General features: G+C 57.0%; 1 protein-coding gene across 1 annotated transcript in view; it reads right to left on the bottom strand.

Annotated features, from left to right (window-relative positions):
• The window catches only part of ZC3H7B (zinc finger CCCH-type containing 7B), a 56,830-nt gene that overhangs the window by 13,076 nt on the left and 22,468 nt on the right, over positions 1-21,286 (bottom strand). Inside the window, exons 2-13 of the mRNA XM_068559718.1 lie at positions 19,697-19,755; positions 16,477-16,510; positions 16,146-16,343; positions 15,097-15,255; positions 12,608-12,688; positions 11,725-11,781; positions 6,062-6,104; positions 5,262-5,455; positions 4,594-4,915; positions 3,680-3,738; positions 2,761-2,860; positions 1,111-1,272 (exon numbers count right to left, since the gene is read on the bottom strand). Coding sequence (XP_068415819.1) covers positions 1,111-1,272; positions 2,761-2,860; positions 3,680-3,738; positions 4,594-4,915; positions 5,262-5,455; positions 6,062-6,104; positions 11,725-11,781; positions 12,608-12,688; positions 15,097-15,255; positions 16,146-16,343; positions 16,477-16,510; positions 19,697-19,749 — 1,462 coding nt within the window. The 5' untranslated portion in view covers positions 19,750-19,755. The remainder of the gene's footprint in view (positions 1-1,110; positions 1,273-2,760; positions 2,861-3,679; positions 3,739-4,593; positions 4,916-5,261; positions 5,456-6,061; positions 6,105-11,724; positions 11,782-12,607; positions 12,689-15,096; positions 15,256-16,145; positions 16,344-16,476; positions 16,511-19,696; positions 19,756-21,286) is intronic.

Raw genomic sequence — 21,286 nt, 5'->3', positions numbered from 1 at the left:
GGGGTGGGAACTGTTCTTCTTTCTTTTTCTCCCTCCCTCACACTCTTTCTAAGTCTGCCCCATTCCAGCCCCCTGCCAAGCTTGCAGGCACACGAGGACGAGCAGGCCAGATGGCCCGGTGACCCCACAGACTGCTCTGCACTGCGACCAGCTCCGCACCCAGTGGGGAGGCCTGCAGGGAAGGGCTTCCCAAGATCCAGGTGCTGCTTGAAGAAGGAGCAGAGGATGACCAAGTTCAAAGGGCACAGCATGTGCAAAGGAGTCAGGGTTCAGTGTATCTGGGGAATGGTTAGGGCAGACGGGGACTTGTAGGCCTCGTAGCATTGGGACTTCATCCACGCTGGCCAGGGCATGGCTGGCGGAGGCCTGCAAGCTCAGAAATGACAAGTCTTTAAGATCCACCTGGGAAGAACAAAGAGCTGATCCAGAAAGCCTGGGTGCGCTACTGCCACGGGCTGGGTCGGGGGACAAAGGCGGAGCCTGGAGCGGACTCCCCAAGTCTCCTTCCTCACCCAGAGTTGTCATGAGGATGTGTGATGGCAGGTACAAAAGGGCGATGCTAGAAAGCACTTAACAATATCAAGACTGTTCATGTCTTGCTGTGCAGACTGCACCGAGATGCTTGGTTGGGGAGTAGAAGAAAGCAAATGAGGTACCTGCCAAATGTCCACTAAATGTCAACCAAATGACATGAGCCAGAAGTGAGGAAAATGACAACAACATACTAAATTTTAAAAGCTAATATTTATCAAGCCCTTACTATGGGCCAGTCCCCAGTGCTTTACATGGATTCTCTCTCCATATCCTTCCAACAGCCCTTTGGGACCCTGCAGTGTAACAGAAACTAGCTCTCCGTGAACCACCTGAGCCTTCCACCTGGGAGCGCATTCTGCTGGTGAGGCCCCAGCTTGAGGGTAACATCCAAACGCTCCCACCTGTCTGTGGAGCTGGTCAGGCAGGGCAGGAGATGCTCGATCTGAGATGGGATCCCGCCTTCATGGACCACACCTGTCTGTCTACCTGTCTGCCTGTGATGAGGAGCAGAGCTGTGGCCAGGCGTGAGAAGCTGGGCCTGGGCCGTGCCACCTACCCCTGCTGCAGCCCACCCACCTTTGCACAGGTAGTAGGAGCCCACGAAGCTGGTCTTGGTTGGCCGGGGACGGATCCGCTTCCAGGTCTGGTCCTCGGAGCTCCGGAGGCGGCCGAGCAGGATGTCCCGCTTGCACTTGTGCTCAAGGCCCTCACGGTAGGTGTAGTCGCCCGCCCTGGGGCCTGTGGGGGCAGGGAGGACAGGGAATGGTTCCGGAAGCAGAACTGAAGGGTGACAGCCAATGGGCCCGAGCCATGGGGATTGGCCCCCCTGCTGCCTAAAAGCCCACCTCCTTCCCCTGGGCCTCCCGCCAGCTCCTGCCATATGCTCCCTGGGGACAGGGGGCTTGGGCAGAGGGGAGCCCCTTTTCAGCACCCACCCCCTTTCCACCACCACCCCGACTCTACAGTGAGCCTGACCACTTCAGTGTTTCCTTGGAACAAATTACGAAGACAGTGCCTGGGAGAGAGCAGGCTTTGTCCCTTTCTTTTCCTGCCCGGGAAAAGCGCTGCCAGACTCAGCCTCCCTCCCCTGCTCCTTTGCCTCTTCCCTGGTGCTCTCAAATCTTCTGACCGAAGGCCTCCTCTCCCCAACAATGGGGTGGGGGTGGGGTCTCCCCAAAGAGACCAAGAGGACCAAGGTCCCTTGTGGGGACCCATGTGACATGGCTGGGCCAGCACCAGGTGTGCAGCGGCTCTGCTTCCCCAGCACAGGGGGCAGCGAGCGGTGGGCATGCGGATCGGGGAGGCTGGCGTGGTCTGTGCAAGGAAGAAACTTCCTCATGGGCATAGCCATCCAGCAAGACGGCGCTCTGCCCCCCATCCCCACGGGGCCGCGGGCTTCAGCAGGACGGCTCTGTCAGGGGTGACATGCGTGTGAGGGGGAGGGGGGAGGGGGTGGAAAACAGCAACTAGATGACCTCTGAGTCCTGTCAACGTCAGCAGCTCTGAGAGGGAGAACTCTAGACTGGTAAGATCTGTAGCCCTGAGATGCCAAGAGAATATTCTGCAACGTCGGAACTACGGGATTCTGGCAAATGAAATACTGCGAGGCTTAGAGTCCAGAATTCTGAAATTCTAGGTGTGCTGAAAAGTGTCTACCAACACTGGACATCTACTTTGAATTGCTCCTACAGTCTCCCTGGGATTTGAGGGCTGGGAGCCTAGGAAATACCTTTCCCAGACTCCTCCGCCCCCTGGGTTCTAGGCAAGGTTTGAATTCACCCAGCAAGAGGTGGACGGAGAGGTGGATGTGGACAGAGGTGCAGGCCGCCTTTCCTCGGCAGATGTGTTTTTGCAGCAGCCAGCTGGACCCTGCCTTCCTCAGCCTCTGGGCTGTGGGGTGGCCGTGATGCTGGCCAGCAATCCCGGCAGCCCCCTGGGCTCTGTGTGAGAGCAGCGGACCCCAGCTTCTGGGCTTCAGCTTGTGGAGAAGTAGCCCAAAGGCCCGGTGGAATCTCCGGGCTTCTGCTCCTCTAGGCTTTCCGGCAGTTTTCAAAGTCCCCGCCTCCCACATGACATCCCTGTCTGCTCGGAGTAGCCGGAGGGGCTTCTGTCTTCCCATACTTATCTCTGACAGGTACACTAGGATTCTGCCATTCTGGGATTCTACACTCCTGAGATTCCCACCATCTCTGGGCAGAGGGGTGGAGTATGAAGGTGTGACCTTACCTGTTTTGGGGTAGCAGAGCTGGCACGCCTGCTTGAACTCGTGGGTGGCAGCCAAGGGGTTCTTGATGAGCAAGGCGGTGTTGGGCATGGAAGGCTCTGGCTGTGACAGGGGGAGGTTGGCCATTTTGGGCGCTGGACGATGGCCGGTGCCACCGGAACCAGCCTGGGCACCAGAGGTTGGGGGGCACTGTGACATCCCCCTATCCCACCCAAGAGCACAACTGCAGCTCAGGACCCTCCCTCTTCCTTCCCTCCCTGCCGGGGAGTCCCTTGTAACATGATCCAAGAATCCAGCAGGATTAGATCAGCCTAGAGGCGATGCACGATGCACGGGTGACAGTGACCTTGGCCCAGAACCTTTCCTTGAGTTAAAACCCAACATGAAAGTGGAGAAACAGGAGTGGCCCTGATTGGGGCCTAAGCACAGGCCCTCCCCCACTCCCATCCTCTCTCCTAAGCCACCAAGGCATCAACAGATGGGGAAGAAGGCAAAACTCAGAGAAGTTAGGTGGCTTCCCCAGGGCCACACAGCTAGTGTCTAGGCTAAGGCCAGAGTACAGGCCACCTAAGTCCTGGTCAAGTGCTCTCCTCAACTCAAACCTGGCTGAGTCCTGAGACCACGGATGTTACTGACCCTGGAGAGGTTACTTAACTCCTCTGAGCCTCGATGTCCGATTTGGCCAGACAAGGGTGGGTGGTGCCCTCTGCTTACCCTCCCAGCACACGGCTGGACCAGGAAGGATGTGGAAGGGCTGGGAAGAGACCACCTCTGGCCCGTCCGCTCTTGGCCTCCTTGGGGGATGCAGCACCTTATCCCATGCTGAGGGCTCACCCCTGACTCTGGAGACCACAACCACTTTCCCTCCACCTCCTGGAGAGCATGAGGTACCTGCGCACCGATGCTCGCCGAGCCACTCACCGAGGGGGCTGGTTTCTGAGTACCGCTCAGGGGACGATGGTCCTGTGAGTTGGCTTCCTCTGGGCAAGAAGACACAGGGGTCACCTGCCCTGCTCTGAAGGGCAGGAGGGCCCTCTGAGGACTTTCTCTTCCGTATTTCTAACTTGGAGAAGCCATCCAGGCCACACATCTTCTCCCATTTGGGCCACCGCCCGGGGACAGAGAAACGTCCCAGCCTGGGCGTGTCCACCCTGTGCTTACACCTTCTGCACCCCCATAGCCCCCGGGAGAAAGCCCGAGCTCCTCAGCTTGGCTCGCGGGTCCTGTGAGACCAGCCTCAGTCCTTCAAGGCACCCAACCCACTCCCCCTCCGGCCAACTCCTCTGCTCATCCGCCAGGCCCTCTATTGCTAGGCCTGTGTTGCACTGCTCCCTCTGCCAGCACATGACCCTGCTCAGCTATCACCTCCTCCAGGAAGTCTCTGTGAAGCCCATCTGTGCCCCCTGCAGCCCCACGAACCCCCCTCGGCAGTGAGTGCCCTGAGCTAGGTCTGACTGTCGGAAAGCCGATCCTGCAGAGGCCCAGGCGGGTCTGTTTCCTGGCGGGGTCCCTAGGTCAGAGCGGTGCTGGAGGAGCCCACGACCTGGCACCCCCTCCCCCAGCCTCAGGACCATCCGCCCACCGATCTGGTGAAGCCAGGGCCCTGGAAGGTGGGGGAAGAGCACCACACTGCAAGTCTGGAATCCTGGACTATCCCAGCCCTGCTCTTTGACCTTAAACAAGATGCCCAGCCCCTTAGGCCTCAGCCCCGCACTGTGCTGAGCACTACAGGAGACACAAAGCCAGAAGACGCGGCCCCAGACCATGAGGCAAAACAAGAGCTGTAATCCCAACTGCACAGGCGGTGGGGGTGAGTGTGCCCCTCCAGGCCTCACCCATGAAGGAGCTGGGCTTGTCCAGGGAGCCACGGGTCGACCCGAAGCTGTCGAGGGTGTCCAGTCGGGTCTCCGAGTACGGCAGCAGGTCCAGGGAGTCCAGTGCCGAGCCTGGCGGGTCGAGGGCATCCAGCACCGAGGCAGCCAGCTTCTTGGAGGGGTCCATGACGAGGCCGAAGGAGGCAGGGGGCAGTGGGCTGGAGACGGGGATGGAGCCACCCACCACAGGAGGCAGCAGCGGGGTCCCGCCGGGGAACACGGGTATCAGCTGGGGCAACTCGCTGGGCACGCCGCTGCCAGGCAGGCCACCCTGCACCAGAGACTGCAAGGTGGGAACAGGGGGAGGAGAGGGAGGGGCTGGAGGAGAACGCGAGCGCCCAGGCTTGGGCAGGCCCGGGTGAGGCTCCCCGCCTCGCACCCCACGGCCTCAGTCCCGACCTGCCCCACAGGTGGAGTCAGGGATTTTTACAGTCCCTTCCGGACCCACGTTCTGCACTTTTGTGTTTCTATCCAGAGCGAGTCCCTCCCCTACCCCAGAGGCCTCAGTTTCTGCAACTGCGACGTGAGATGGGGCCTTCCCTCCCCCCGACACGGGACGTGAAGATGGATGTGATGGGGTCCCAGGCGGGAGAAGCGTTCTGGGAAGAGGAGGGGGCGGCATGGCTCACCAGCGAGTCCAGGAGGGTGTCCAGCTCCGGACCGAAGACGTCCCCATCGGAGAAGTCATCCAGACTCTCGGTGCCGGGGAGGGCCCCACTGCTGCTGTCCAGGGGGGCCAGCAGGTCCAGAACGTGAGGGAAGAGGGGCATGGGGGGCGGGGAGGGGAGGGGGGCCGGGGAGCCTCGCAGGTCCAGGTAGCAGTCTGTGGATGGGGGTGGTCTCAGTAGCTGCAGGGGGTCCTGCTTGGTGGGAGTCAGGGGTGGTGTCCTAGGGCCTGAGGTTCGCCTCCAACACCTTCCCCCCTTTCCCCGGCTCCCGCCAGGAGCCCTGCCTGCCCTGCTGGCCTGACCCCATAGGGGGAGGCTAGGCCGTAGCGAAGGGAGGCCCCGTGGGGTGGGAGAGGGGCCTTTCGTTCTGCAGTGTTCCTCCGATGGGCCTGGTCAGTGCCTGAATAGCCCACCTCTGGGGTATGCAATGCCCTCTCTCAAGGACACTTTTAAAATGTGACCCCTCCTGGAAGCCAGTGAGGAAGAGAAAGGGAGAGGAAGACTTGGAGAAAGGTGGACTCCCGGCAGGGGGGTAGGGCCACTGCTACCCCCCTGAGGCAGCCCCTCACCCTCCCAGGCTGGAGGGACACTCTCCCCGCCCTTCAGGTAGTCCCCAGGGCAGGGAGCCCCCAGGAGCCCTGTCTACAGGGCCGGGGATGGCAGGTGCTTGACCCATCTGACCTCCCGGGGTCTTGGCAGGGAGGGGCTGAGCTCTTCCCAGGGCCCATCTCCACCCCGTCCCCTCATGTCAGGGACACTACCTGTTTCGATGTCATCTATGGACCCCAATCCATTGGAAGTTCCCTGTGGGGAAGAGGACAGGGCAGGTCAGACAGACACAGGCTGGGAAGGCCACGGTGCCGGCACTCAAGGCCCCTCCCCAAGTGACTACTGCTGATGCTGATTAACCAGGGGCTGGATGGGCACAGGCCAGAGGCAGGGGGAGTGGGGGCAGACAAGCCTCACATCTGCCCCTTGCCGGAATGCCCTCAGGGGAAGGGATATAACCTCTGAGCTCTGTTTCCTCACCCGTCAAGGGAGGTGTTTTACAGAGCCCTCCAAGCACGTGCCAGGCAGGGAGAGTTCGCAGCTCAAAGTTGCAAGTGCCACTCCTGAATCACCAGTGTCCCCTCCCCCAGTTACAGCCCCAGGCTGAACCACCCCAGGTGGGATCCCACTGACACCCGTGGACCTTCTGTTGGAGGGAAAGCTGGGCCCAAGCTTGTCCTATGGCCTTGCCAAGCTCCTCATCCTCTCTGGGCCCGTTTCCTTATCTGTAAAGTGAGGATGATACAGTCATCCACCTCCTTCCACTGTAAAAAGGATGAGATCGGGACTTCCCTGGTGGCGCAGTGGATAAGAATCTGCCTGCCAATGCAGGGGACACGGGTTCGATCCCTGGTCCAGGAAGACCCCACATGCCGTGGAGCAACTAAGCCCGCGAGCCACAACTACTGAGCCCACGTGCCACAACTACTGAAGCCTGCATGCCTAGAGCCCATGCTCCGCAACAAAGAGAAGCCACCGCAATGAGAAGCTGTGTACTGCGCTAAGGAGTAGCCCCCGCTCGCCACAACTAGAGAAAGCCCGCACACAGCAACGAAGACTCAACGCAGCCATAAATAAATAAATAAATAAACAAACAAATAAATAAATACATTTATTATTTTTTTTTTTAAAAAAAGGATGCCATCACTTGACATTTGTACAGAGCTTAGAACTGTGCCTGACACACAGGAAGTGCTGTGTTTGTTAAATGCGTAGCATCGAATTTTAAATCCAAGCCACCAGGAGGTCGGCCTGGGTAAACTAGTGTTCTCGTTCACTGGCCTCCACATTTGGCCCGAGTGGACTCGCCTGGCTCGTGTCCAGCCCTGGGCTGTGGCGTGCACTTCCCCACCTGCCTGCACGCCTGCGCACGAGCTGCTCCCTCCTCTCCACCTGCCCCAATCCTGCCAGCCTTGCTCTGTGACATCCAAGGTGAGACTGAAGCCAAGGCTGCCTCAGGCTCTGTCTGGTCCTAGAACTCACAGCCCTGCTTGCGTCTCGCTCCCCACGCTGCCAAGAGGCAGCTCTGGCACAGACACGGTGCCCACAGGGCCTTGCTGTTGCCCAGGCCGTAAGAAGCTCCCTGTGGGCACAGCACATGCAGTCTCCACGCCCAGGCACGCGTGTGGAATGACCGCCTGGCTGGCACCCCCGACACTGGAGAATTCCGCGGGGATCCCCACGGCCAGGCTCGCACGCAGTGTCTATGTAGAACCTACAGAAGGTCAGGGGATCTGGCTGGGACACCCTCCCTGTCCCAGTGTGTCCTGAGGCCACTATGTGTGGGAGTGTGGTATGTGGGTGTGGGAGTGTGTGGTGGATGTCGGGGGTGGTGGGTGCACGGGCGCACACCTGTACACACGTACGGCACCAGGCTAGTGCGCCGAGGCAGGGTCTGAGCTGGTCCCCTCCACCGTGGAGTCCCTCTGCCTGGGCTTCTCGCAGACCCCCATCACTGTGACCAGCCCTGGCCTCTGTGCATGTGGTGGGGTCCCCAGCAAGGTTGCAGGGTTGGGTGACTGGTTTGGCAGGGCCCGGGGTGGCCACTGCCATGCATGGCACCATCTGTGGTCCCCTGGCTGCAGACTCCATGGACACCGAGGGTTGGCCCTTGTGGAGCTGGGCATTCCATCCACATCTGCTGTGGCCCTTTGGCCATGGTCAGTTAGTCATTCAACAAATATCTTCCGAGCACCTGCTGTGCGTGCCCAGTGCCACTCTGCTTGCTGTGATGAGCAGCTGACACACTACGCACCCCCTCGCTGCCTGCGAGGACCTGCGGGCAGGCTCCCTGTCCCTGGTCCTGGAAGAGACCTGTGAGCTGGCCGGAGGGAAGGGGTGCGAGCACTGGCCTTGCCTCGGGCACCACCTCCCTTATTCCATCCGCACAACCACCCTGGGAACCAGGCACAACTGTCGTCTCCCTTGTACAGAGGGGACCTAAGGCTAGGACATGACGTCATTTCCTCTAGGTCACGCCATTAGTGAGAGGACCCCCAAGTCTCCGCTCTCGAGTGAGCTCACTACGGAGCCAAGGGGATGGGTGCGCACACATCGTCTGGTGCGTGTGGAGAAGATGGTGAGGACAGAGAGGGAGGCTGGAAGCAGACTGTGGAGTGGCCTGAATGTCAGGCTACAGTATCCGGATGTTGATTAATAACAGTACTTTTAAACAGATACTTTATTATTTATTTGTTTATTTATTCGGCTGCACTGTGCTGCTTGTTGGATCTTAGTTCCCCAACCAGGGATTGAACCCGGGCCCTCAGCAGTGAAAGCACGCAGAGTCTTAACCACCGGACCAGCAGGGAAGTCCCTCGGATACTTTAATTTACAACCACGGAGGGTTTCTAAGCTGGGGAGAGCCCCACGAGGCCAGGCTGTCGGAGTTCATCCAGCAGCAGTGCTGGGGAACAGGAAGAGGAGCCCAGACAGTGTCAAGGGGACGAGAAGGGGAGGCCAGCCACGACCTGCAAGAGTGGGATGCGACCTGAACCAGGGCAGTCACTGTGGGAACAGAAGGAAGGAACGGGGATACCCCATAACATACCCAGCCAGGGTCTCCCCAGAGTTGCCCTATAACGCACAATCGTGCCACTATCAGCAGAAAACAAAAGGGAGCCCTAGTTTCTCTGGCTCCAGGAATGAGGCAGGAGCCCGAGATCTGGGAACTCTGGATAAGATCTGCCTGAATGACTCCCTGCCTCCCCATCACCGCTGGCAGGAGGGAAGAGGAGCCCTGCACAGCCCCCTCCAGCCATGCTGGCTTCCTGGCTGTTCTTCGTACACAGTACACAGCTCCTGCCTCAGGGCCTTTGCACTGGCTGTTCCCTCTGCCTGGTCCCCCAGACCTCCTCATAGTTCACTCCTCATCTCCTTTGGGTCTTTGCTCAAGTAACTCCCTCTCACTATTTACTGTTTAAAACTGCAACCCAGGGACTTCCCTGGCGGTCCAGTGGTTGAGACTTTGCCTCCCAGTGCAGGGGGTGGGGGTTCGATTCCTGCTCGGGGAGCTAAGACCCCACATGCCTCACGGCCAAAAAACCAAAACATAAAACAGAAGCAATATTGTAACGAATTCAATAAAGACTTTAAAAATGGTCCACATCAAAAAAAAATCTTAAAAAAAAAAGGTTTAAAATAAATAAATAAATAAAAATTAAAAACCCTGCAACCCACCCACCCCCCCACCAATAGCCTGGCCTCCCCAGCTTCCTTCTCCAAGGCACTGATCACTTTTTGTTTACCACTTTTTGTTTGTCTCCCCCAATTAGAACAAGTTTTATGGGGTGGGGCTCTTTGGCTGTTTCTCCCTCTGCTGTGTCCCCAGTGCCTAGATCAATTCTATGATGGGCACACAGAAGCACTCAATAAATATCTTCTGAATTAATGAATGAAATCAGTGCTATCCGCCTTCAATGCTTTCCCAACACTCTTATGATGAAGACCTCACCAGGGACTAGGTGCTCTGGCTTCTATCTACTGTTCCAGCCCCACTGGGCTCCCTCCACTTCGCCCCTCCTACACTCTGAGCTCCTCCCAGCCTCAGGGCCTTTGCACATACCTTGCCCTCTGGAATTGTTCTACCCACACACCCTGCCCCTGCCCTACTCCTCAACTTCGGGTCTCAGCTTACAGATTGCTGACGCCCAGTCTAAATCAGGCCTCCCAGGCCCAGTGGCCCAGGGCTCCCCACCCTCTGCCTTCAGAGCTCTCCTCATGGTTTGTAACCAGAAACGGCTAGTGTCCATCTGCCCTGGACTGTGAGGTCTTTGAGGTCAGGGACCATGTTTGTTTTATTCAGCACGTACGTACCCAGGCCCCAGCTCAGTGCCTGGCACATACTGGACGAACTCAGACAAGTCTCCTAACTTCTCTGTGCCTCAGTTTCTCCTTTGTAATAGTGGGTAAATAGCACCTCCCTCCAGGCATTGTGAAATTATTTGCGATTATGCATTCATTCACTCACTGCTATGGTCTGAATGTTTGTCCCCCAGAAATTCGTATGTTGAAATCCTAACCCCCAAAATTATGGTATTAGGAGGTGTTGCCTTTGGGAGGTGATTAGGTCATAAGAGTGGAGCCCTCATGAATGAGATTAAGGCCCTTATAAAAGAAACCCCAGAGAGATCCCTTCCGCCCTTTATGTGAGGTTACAACTAGAAGACCATCTATGAACCGGGACGTGGGTCCTCTCTAGACATCGAATCTGCCAGCACTTTGATCTTGGACTTCCCAGTCTCCGGAACTGTGAGTAATAAATTTCTTTTGTTTATAAGTCACCCAGTACATGGCTTTTTTTTTTTTTTTTTTTTTGGCTGCATCTCACGGCTTGAGGGATCTTAGTTCCCCGACCAGGGATCGAACCCAGGCCCCAGAAGTGAAAGTGCCAAGTCCTAACCACTGGACCGCCAGGGAATTCCCGGCATCTTGTTATAGCAGCCTGAACAGACTCAGACACTCACTTAATTTTATTTTTTTTGAGGACCCAGTAGGTGCCAGGCCTAACGATTTTTGGTTACAAACCATCATGACTGCTACACAGGCAGGTCCACATCTGCCTCCCTTGCAGCCTGGTAGGCCCCAAGGGCAAGGACACGCCTAACTCAGCTCTGGCCCAGTGGCAGCTCAGGGGCAAGAAAGAAGTGGTTCCCTGGGAGTCTGTTGAGTGAATGAAAGTGTTGTCATGCTCTGGGGGGACGGGGGCCTACTGTGTGACACTGGCCAAGTCCCCTCCTCACTCTCATGCCTCACTCTCCCCTTACGTACAACGAAGAGGCAGGACACCAGCCGCCATCCGAGCTCTTACGGCCTGTCCCTTCCCAAGTCCACCTGAGCAGTTCCTGCATGGCGGGCGGTGGGGTCTGATGTGTGTGCTGGGCCCTGCCACTCCCGCCCCCAACCAGGACAAGGCCTGGTGGTCTGGTCTCAACTGCCTTTCTCCCTCCTTCCTACTCCCACCCTGCCTGCTGCCATTTGTTTTCTTTCTCAAGGGTCCACGAGTGAGGGTACCCCGACGGTTCCCCTGCAGTGACCACAGCCAGCACCGGCAGCCACACCTCATCCCCATACTTTGCCCCTGTGGTCACAGGAGGCCCCTCTTGGGACGTGGAGGTGCTGTGGGTCCCAGGGCTGCCCTCAAGACCCCGGCCCAGGCCCAAGCTGTCAGTCAGCCCTCTTCCCAAGGCAGGGGCCTGCCTTGCAGAAGTGGGGACAAGGACAGATTGAGCCCAACCCTTCAGTGTGATACCTCTGGCCCTGCTGCTTAAGGTCATTTATATCCCAGAGAATGAACCCAAAGCTCTCATGATGGTTGAACCAAGATAGGTTGGTCCTGGGGCTGGGGGGAGGCTCAGGGTCCTGGTCCCCATCCTACCTGATCTGCCACACCAGCCGCAGTGCCGTTACTGAGCAGAGAAAAGGTTTCCAATTCCTGCCAGAGATTGGAGAGACGTGGGAAGAGATGACGATTCTGAGAACGTGCTCAGGGTCCCACCAGCCAGGGCAGCAGAGGAGCCCCAGCCAGGCCGGTGGGGTCTGCGGTGCCCTCCGAGCTCCCTGCCCCCAGGCCTGCAGGGAGTCACCTGGGTCAGATTCAGGCATTTTCTTCCTGCAACCATGGCCTGGGCAGAGGACTTCCACGGACACGCTCCCACTGCGAGCCCGGCACTGTGCCAGGCACCACCTCAAACCTCTCTCCCTTTGCTCCCCCATGAGCCCTCTGAGGCGGGCATAATTTTCCCCACGTCCCAGATGCGGAAAAGAGGGTGGAGAGAGAAGAACTAACTTGCGCAAGGTCACAGCAGAGATTCTAGAGCCATACCCTCCCCGGCGTGCAGCTTCCTGGCCAAATGTAGGAGCCAGATGAATGCACGTGGATCTGAACGAGCCAAACAGGTACCAACATTTCAAATATGCACCACACAGGGGTGATCTGAGAACACGAGGCTAAAGGACGCCAGTGTCAACTGAGGCCATCTCCAGGGTGTTGAAATTGGCCAGGGCAGGGGACGGAGCGGGTTTGAACGGCTGGTGTCTAAGGTGAGCTGGAAGCTTTGGCTGTTCTTTCCTTTGCCAAAAGCTTCTGGAAGTCGTCCCAGGGCTTTCAGCCAACACAGGGAAGATCACCTGCTGTCACCCACTCTGTCCTGTCCTGGCCCCGGCCCCCTCATGCACATCTCCCAAAGGCTCCTGGTCACCCTCTTCAGGTCTCCCCATCTCCATCCCCGCCCAGGCCCCAGCGCCCAGGGCCCACCTACCTGGGGCCTCTTATACGCCTTCCGAACTCGCAGCCCAAGCTTCTGAGCCAGCTCCTGACCAAGGTGAGTTACACTTTCATCCTGGGAAGGAAAGACACGGGGTAGGGTGATTAGTCCGCCCTGACTCACGAGCTGTGCTCTGGACACCTGTGCAGCCCTGTAAGGGGCGGTCCCTGTTAGCCCAGGTTACGGATAAGGAAGCAGGACCCTGGGAGGGGATGTGGGCTGCCCCAGTCACACAGCCAGTGCGTGGTAGGGCTGGGCCAGGAACCCATGCTTCTGTTTTTCCTTTTATTGTGGGGAGTGGAAAGGAATAATTTGGGGGTTTTATTTCAATATTTTCCTTTTGTTTCCACGATTCGTCAAGTAACAGTGTCACTGTAGAAGGCTGAAATGTTAGAGAAAGAGCAACTGCTTCCCTGGATCAGCCCCACCCTCACCCTAGGCTCCTCCCCAGGGGGAGCACAGCCAACAGTGCTGCGGTGTTTCCCTACAGATCTTACCTGGGAATTTACATACACGCATATGGACGACAAAGGATGCTTAGTTTTGCTTTGTGGGTTTTTTTTTTCTTCCTTTTATATAAGTGAGATCATATTATACCTATTATTTGTTCTACAACTTGCTTCTTTCACCAAAAAATGTCTTGGAACTCCCTGCAAGTGAGGTCACAGGGATGGAGCACAGGCCCAAAGGAGCGAGGCTGTGTGAAGTCTAGAACGCGCCTGGTCCATGGTTGGTGCTCAGTTACAGAACCTGTATTCCTTCCTCTCTCCAAGTCTGTACTACTTTCTGTGCGCTGTGTGCCAGCCACAAGCTAGCGGCCGGGGACACCACAGTCACAGGGCAGACGGGGCCCAGGCCTCACGGAGGCTCCAGTCTAGTGGGGAGACCAATCAGTAAACAGAGAAACAGTGACTGCAGTCCAGGCTACAAAGGGACAACGGGGATCCTGTGACATCCTGTACCTTCGTCGACCTCCCCACCTCACCGACGAACTCCTAGAGTCCAGGGTCTGGGTCACCTCTGGTCCTGATGCCCAGAAAGGAGCAGGGCCCAGTCAGTGTCTACCCAAAAGGACTGGAAAATGGGGGAATTCTCCAACTCAAGGTCAGAAGTCCTTGTTTGGATACTTTCCTCAGGGGAGTTACCAGCCCTCGCGGGGCCCAGCTCCCTGACCTGCACAGTGGGGTGAGAGCCACCCTGCCCTCCCACGAGTGGGTAGTCATGGGACCCAGATGTGGACCTGCTTCAGACACTGGAGAATGTAGTACAGGTTGGGCACTAGGTCATAAGAGAGGTTCTCAACTGTGAAGTAAACTGCATTGGAGAAGCAAGAATAATAAATAGAAAGTATAATACCAGTGAATGTTCTGAACACTTACTGTGTCCAGCCACTGTGCCAACTGCCCTGTGTGATTTTCTGATTCCATCCTCAGCACAGCCCTATGATGCATGGTATGTTACCACCCCCGCTTTATAGGGGTGCAAACTAAGACTCAGAGGGGCTAAACCGTGTGTCCAAGGTCACAGAGCTAGTAGGTGGCAGACTCAAGATTAGAACCCAAACGCAGGCCAATTCTCTGGCACTGACATCCTTGATCACTGTGCATACAGCCTCCTCTCTGCTCTGCCCACCCAAATCCTTCTTGCTTCTTCCAGCCCCACTCAAGCCCTGCCTCCTCCAGGGAGCCCTCCAGGATCCTGACCACTCCTGAACTCTCTCAGCCCTTCCTGGGCAGCATTTACCCTTCTCCAAGCCCTTTCACACCCATTATTTCAGAGATAAAGTAGGAAGGGCACTTTATAGATGTGGAACTGATGTGCAGAGAGGGGCGGTGCTTTGTCTGAGATCATGCCAGGGCTCTGTAGTGGAGCCAGGCCTAGACCCCAGGCTTGTCTCCATTTGTCTCCTAATAGACTGTGGGTCCCTGACAGGCACAGATCTGGGCACTCCGTGGGCACTTAGTAAACATTTGTTAAGTTGACAAATGAATGTGGAGGGGCTGTGTGCCCAGCTGTGCGTGGGCTGGGGCAAGCAAGACCCTCGATTGGTTTTTTTCCCATTGACCGTCCCCACCTGATGACAGCCTGGACATCAGGTCCCCGCACATGTGGCACCCCGTTTGGTGCTCACTGCAACCCTGTACTCTCAGAGTGTGGAAGAGTCAGACTGCCTGGGTTCAAGTCTCGGCTCTGCCACCCCCTAGCTGGGATCTCGGGTAAGTTTCTTTCTCTCTGTGTCTCAGTCTCCTCATCTTTAAAATGGGGATAATAATAGTATCTATCTCTATCTCTGTCTCTAAGGATTGTCACAAGGATTAAGTAAGTCAATACACAATGTATTTTCAGCAATGCCTGGTGTTAACATCAGTGTCTCAGCGGAGGAAAGCGAGGCTCAGAGAGGTGTGGCGCCTGGCCCCAGAGAGGGCCAGTGCAGAGGGCTGGGAGCCTGGCCTCTGCGGGCGAGGCTGCAGGGCCGCACTCACGTGGGGCAGGGCCAGGGAGCACCGGCTGCTGCATGCGTAGGCCTCCTTGTGGCGCCCCAGCTCGGTCAGGGCCCGCGCCTTGCGGAACAGCGCCCGGATGTTGTCTCCGTCCAGGCCCAGCGCCTTCTCGCTGTCCTCCAGCGCCTTCTCATACAGGCCCTGCCAGAGAGGAGCAGGCAGTGGCCGGTCAGCCTGTTACCCTCCGTCCCCCAGCCTCCTGCCCCCGCCTGGACTGAGGACCAGCCTCCCTTCCCTGCAGAGGAGGAGGATGTCAGGGAGGGGCTGGAGAGCTCTGGGAAACAGCTCTGGCATCCAGGCTCAGTCAAGGGCATGCATGTGTCCAGCCGAAGGGGCTGCTGTGGGGCAGTGGCAGGACATGGAGGGGAAAGGCCTTTAAGCTGTACAGTGATGAGCCCGGTCACTCAGAAGACCACGGACTGAGCGGAATAAAGGCGCCTCTAGAGGAAGTGAAATCCGGAAGGCAGCTCACCGCGCAGAACGCTGGGAACGGGCATCGGGTAGACCCATTTATCCAGAACGGTCTGGATCCTCTGCAGAGCCCACGGCAGGGCTCCCACAGGCTCAGGGAACGACTGAGTCAGTGAGCAAGGACAGGGAAGAGGAGGAGGCTGCAGACTGAGGGAGGAGGGCAGCAGGAGGAAGCTGGGAGTCTGGAGAAAGGAGTAAGCCTGAGGGTGCGAGGAGGGGAGGAGCCCCGAGGGGAGGAGCCCTCAGAGGTTTGCAGAAAGAGGCAGTGGACACGACGAGGTCAGCAGCCCTCAGCCCTGACGGCCCACAGACTCCTGCCAGGGCCCAGGCCACCCCGAGAGTCTAACTTAACTCATCTGGGGGAAGGGCTTGGGCACCAATATCATTAAAACCTTTTTTCATTATGTATTAGCCCTCTAAAAGCTCTCCAGGTGTGTCTGTTGCGCGCTGGGGTCGAGAGCCACGGGAGCGGACAGCGGAGCTGGACGGCGGAGCTGCAGAGGCTCACGGGGGCCCAGTCGCTGGGCTGTCAGGGCCACGGGTGGAGGAGAGGAGCTCACCATGGTGAAGTAGCAGGCGGCCCTGTTGACGTGCAGCTTGCACAGCAGCTCCCGGGGCAGGGCCACCTGGTCAGAGGCGGCGTAGTCGGCCACGTTCAGCCCCTCCACGTACTGCACCAGGGCCTGCTTGTACTCCTTCTCCCGGAACAGGTCATTGCCCTCAGCGAACAGGTTCTGCACCAGCTTGAGCAGAAAGGCCTGCCGGGGCAGGGTGCAGGGGGCGCTCAGGGGGCCCTCTCCACTCAGCCCCAGCCCTGGCACCCGGGCCCCATGCCCCCCACCATGGACACTCCGCCCTTCACCTTCCCCCAGCCCAGCCCCTGATGCTCACCTCATATTCTTCTTGCTTCAGGGGTAGGGTCGACCTGTAGGAAAAGGAGAAGGACGCAAGGTCTGGGTGGGCCCAGAGTTCCCAGCCTCCCGGAGGCCCAGGAGCCGGAGCCTCAGATTAGAGACTGTGCCTGGAGCCGGCCCCCCAGCTCAGACCTCAGACATCACCTTGTGGACTGGGGTCAGGGGATAGCAGTTTTTTCTCCTTAAATGAACACCATGCTGGCCCTCTGTTTCCGATGGAAGATTGGATGAAGGTCTTGTGTTTGCCCCAGGGCCTGGCAGCCAGGCTTTCCCAGGTGCAGATGCTGAGAAAGAGCTCCAGCTCCAGTCGGCTGTCCTCTGCCTAAGAAACCAGCCCTTGGGAACGACCATGTCTCCCCAGACCAAACCTGCAACTGCAGGCCCTTGGGTGGCACCCAAAGTCCATCTCAGGGCCCCTTAGTTTGGGAGTCTCTGCACTTCTGTCCCTGCCCGCAAAACCCACACAACCCCAGCCAAGGCCCGGCACTCAGAACCTAACCCCTTATGCCAAACTCAGAAAAGTAGATGGGGTCTTACACGCCCTCTCCTGCCCATGGCCAAAAAAACGCCAGCTCAGTACAGAAGAAAGCATCAGCCCAGGAGACTTGAGGCACATCTCTGAGGCTAAATGGCAGGGCTGGAAGGGAGCTGGGGTTTGTCTTCTGGTCTCTCATGTCACAGAGGGGAAAACAAACATTCAGAGAGGGGCAGTGACTTGCCCAAGGTCACAGAGCAGGTCAGAGCTAGGGCCAGAGGGCAGGGCTGGGGCTCTTTCTGTTGCCCGGAGCCACTGCGAACACCCGGGCGAAAAAGAGCATCCTAAGGTAGTAAGTGACAAGTGGTGAGAGGAGATGCCGGAGGTCCCCTGTGTGTGTGGGAGGAGGTGTCCCTGATTACGACAGCGGGGCCGGTCACCCGCCCTCTCACTTGCCTCCCACCGTCAGAGACCAGGCCCCATCCCTCCTGCCCCAGCACTGGCCCCACCACTCTCCTCCTAACTGGTCTCCCACCTCCAGCCTCTCCTCTTCCAGCATCAGCTTCGTCTTCAATAGGTCATACCCTGTCCTCAAGGTCGCCTCATTCTGGTGTTTAAGGCTCTACACGAGCCATGCACCCACCTGTCCAGACCACTTTATGGCTCCTACGGTGCTCTGTGCCCAGAAACGCCTAATAAACGTTTGCTAAGCACACGAAGTCAGTACGTGAGGAAACAGTCATTTTTAAAGGAGCAGGTCCTTCTATGTATGCTGCAAAGCAGTCCCTCAGGAGACCAACACATGGGTTCCCAAGAAGCCTGTTGCTAAACCTTCTCAGAACTCCCCTTTGGGAAGGGGAAGGAGGACACAAGGCTAACATTTATCCCAAGCACAACGACCCTGGGAGGGAAGTGGCATTATCTCCATTTCGCAGGCACTGAGACCACCAGGAAGCAGGGACACCAGGATGTGGATCTAGGTCTGGGGCTCAGAGTTCCAGCTCCGCAAAAATCAGTGACTTAAAAACAGAATTCTTGGGACTTCCCTGGTGGCGCAGTGGTTAAGAATCTGCCTGCCAATGCAGGGGACACAGGTTCGATCCCTGGTCCGGGAAAATCCCACAGGCCGTGGAGCAACTAAGCCCGTGCGCCACAACTGCTGAGCCCACGTGCCACAACTACTGAAGCCTGCGTGCCTAGAGCCCGTGCTCCGCAACAAAGAGTAGCCCCCACTCACCGCAACTAGAGAAAGCCCACGCGCAGCAACAAAGACCCAATGCAGCCAAAAACAAATAAATAAAAATAAATAAATTTATTTTAAAAAAACCAGAATTCTTAAAATGGATAACCAACAAGGACCTACTGTATAGGACAGGGAACTCTGCTCTGTAATAACCTAAATGGGAAGTTGAAAAAGAATAGATACTTGTATATGTATAACTGAATCACTTTGCTGTACATCTGAAACTAACACAACATTGTTAATCAACTATACTCCAATGTGAAATAAAAATCTAAAAAAAAGACAGAATTCCCAAGGCTTGCCTTGTTCACCAGACTGGCCTCTGAATAAAACTCAGGCACTTTCCCAAAATCAAAGCCCTCCCCCACATGGAAGAAGAACCCCCAGTGAAGGGCAGCTCTGAGCGGGCCGAAGCCAGGAAAAGTGGCTGTGTTGCAAGTTGAGGAAGGAGAGTGTGGTGTGTGAATATAAACAGGAACAGATCCTGCGTGTGTGTGTGTGTGTGTTTGTGTGTGTGTGTGTGTGAAAAGGGACCCAGCTTGTGGTGAAAAGGCAGGTCATGTTTTGCAGGTCTCTGTGAGAGAACAAAATTGGGGAGTATATGAGGGTGTGTAGATGCAAATCCCAGTTCTGTGGGGAGTCGTATTTAAGAAAAAGAACACAAAATTAGAAACAAAGAATTGCTTAGGGAGCTTTTCAGGGCTTCAGAAAGGACCCATGCAAGCGGGTCCTGAAAGGCTTCAGAAAGGACCCGTGCAAGCGAGGGGCCAGGAGCTTATGCTTCATTAGCATCATGATAAACATGCCTCTGAGGGTCCATTTCAGAGAGATAAAAGAAAGGAGTTAGTAAAAATATTTTACGTGTAAAGAAAAAGATGAAAAAACAAACATGGCATGTGGGTACAGGGGGCAAATAATGCAAAGAGATGTGGGCTTGGAGTCAGCGAGACCCAGGTTTCCGTCACTTAATAGCTGTGTGACTGTAAACACGTTTCTTAACCTCTCTGAGCCTCAGTTTTCTCATCTGCAAAATGGAGACAAGACCACCTGCTTTACTGGGCTGCTGTAAAGATTAGAGAGATGATGGATGTGAAGAGCCCAGCATGGAGCCAGAAAGACATGCTCAGTAAGCAAGAACTAGGGATTTATTATAAGATGTACCCAGACAAGCAAGAGAATTAACAGGGAGCGTAGGAGCAGGCATGGAGGGGGAGGGTAAAATGATATGCCGGACGAGACCAAAGGGTAACCAGGGTCAGGGAGCACATATGTGTGGGGCGGGTTCATGGCTCAGGGTTAGGGGTAACTCCGGCCCCTGCCATGCCAGCCCCTTCCCAGCCTGTCCCACCTCCTCACTCCCCAACACACAGGCAGCCTGAGCAGCAAAGGCTCAGCGAGCAAGAAAAGGGAGAGCTGGAGAGCGCGCGCTCCGGGGATGCCTCAGGGGACCCTGCCCAGCCGGGCCCACCGCACACTCACTGAATGAACTGCAGCCCCTTCTCGATGTCCGCTTTCCGTCTCTGCCTCTCCATCAGTCTCTGGGGAGAGAACACAATCCATCAGGCAGTCAGCGGGGGCCAGTCACCGTCCAACCCCCAAGCCCCCAACGTGTGCTCCCTCACTCCCGTGCTCACCCCACCTCACAGGTGCCGGGGCGGGTGGCGGGAGTGTCCTGAGGGCGGTGACCTGTCTCGAGGTCTACACAAAGTGTCTGAACCAGGTACACAGCTCTGCCCTCCACACCCACGTCCCACTGGACCCTGAGTTTGCACAGTGACTTTGATGGGCCCGGGCTGCTTGGAGGCCACCTGCCCTTTCCCATGCATGGCTGGGGCTGCAATACTGCACAGGATACCCTCAAGTTCAAGGGAGAAACCTTGTTTTACCACTAAGCACAGTTTGGGGAGAAGAGACACAGAAAAACAATGCCGACGATCACAGCTACAATGTAGCACCACACGTGGGCCAGGCACTCTGTATGAGGGTCTCACTGAATCTGCCATGAGGCGGGTGTCATTTTGTCCCCATTTTACCAAGGAGGAAACCAAAGCTCAGGGAGACCCCTTCATGAGCTGCCTGGCCCCCACTGCACCAGGCCAGGGTGGCCCGGTACCTGCACCATCTCGGCGAGGTGGAGGGAATTCCCCACGTTACGGATGAGGGAGACCGAGGCTCAGCGAGGCTGAGGGATGGCCTGAAGTTGCACAGCAAGTGAAAGGCACTGAACTCGTGCAGGGATGTGCTCCAGAGATGAAGGGAGTGAAAACTGAAGGCGGGGGTGCTTAAGGAGAAGGGAGGCTCAGACGGAGCAGCTAGGAGTCTGGTACCTCCAGGGTGAACTCCCAGTAGCTGGGAGCTCGTGGCCAGATCCAGACAGCCCGCCTGGCTCCCCCTCCCTGCAACCATGGAGGTCAGCTGGTCCCATGCAGTGACAGCCAGGAGGGGGCTGGGCCTTCCCCGGGTCAGATTCTGAGGCTGGGGTGCCCACAGCCCAGCTGGCCAGCACTTTCTGTCCCAGCCATTCATGGGCCCTTTCCATGCTCTGCCCCATCAAACCGGTACTGCAAGAGGATACGGGCAAGGCCGGGAGGTGGGACTGCCCAGCCCGGGACTGGGGGACGGGCCTCCGCTTTGTACCTCGGCCCCCGCACAGCATCCACAGAGGGCCGGTATGCGGACACGGGGAGTGGATCCTCACTGCCTCACTGGCAGTGAGGTGTAAAAAGGTGTAAAAAACACCCAGCTACTTTGGAGAGGCAGCAAGTGTATCAAATTGACACCTTCTAAAAATTCTCTACTTCCTTGTCCTTTATTTCCACCTGGGTTCTACCACGTTGTCCTCACATAAGGTAAGCAGGCAGGGGTCACTAAGCCCATTTTACAGATGAGGAAAGTGGGGGCACAAAGACGTGAAGTCTCTTTCCCAAGGTCACTCGACCAGTGAGCGGGCAAACAGGGCTGGAACCCAGCTTGTCAAGGGCCACATCCTGCCCCACACTCTGAGCTGTGAGACGCCGCGTGGCCTGGGGCCGGCAGGGTGTCTCTGAGGCTCCAAGGAGACGAGAGTAT

Source organism: Eschrichtius robustus, chromosome 13, assembly GCF_028021215.1.
Source record: "Eschrichtius robustus isolate mEscRob2 chromosome 13, mEscRob2.pri, whole genome shotgun sequence".
Taxonomy (NCBI): Eukaryota; Metazoa; Chordata; class Mammalia; order Artiodactyla; family Eschrichtiidae; genus Eschrichtius; species Eschrichtius robustus.
The sequence above is the reverse complement of the archived record's forward strand: the minus strand, read 5'-3'. Positions and strand labels throughout refer to the sequence as shown.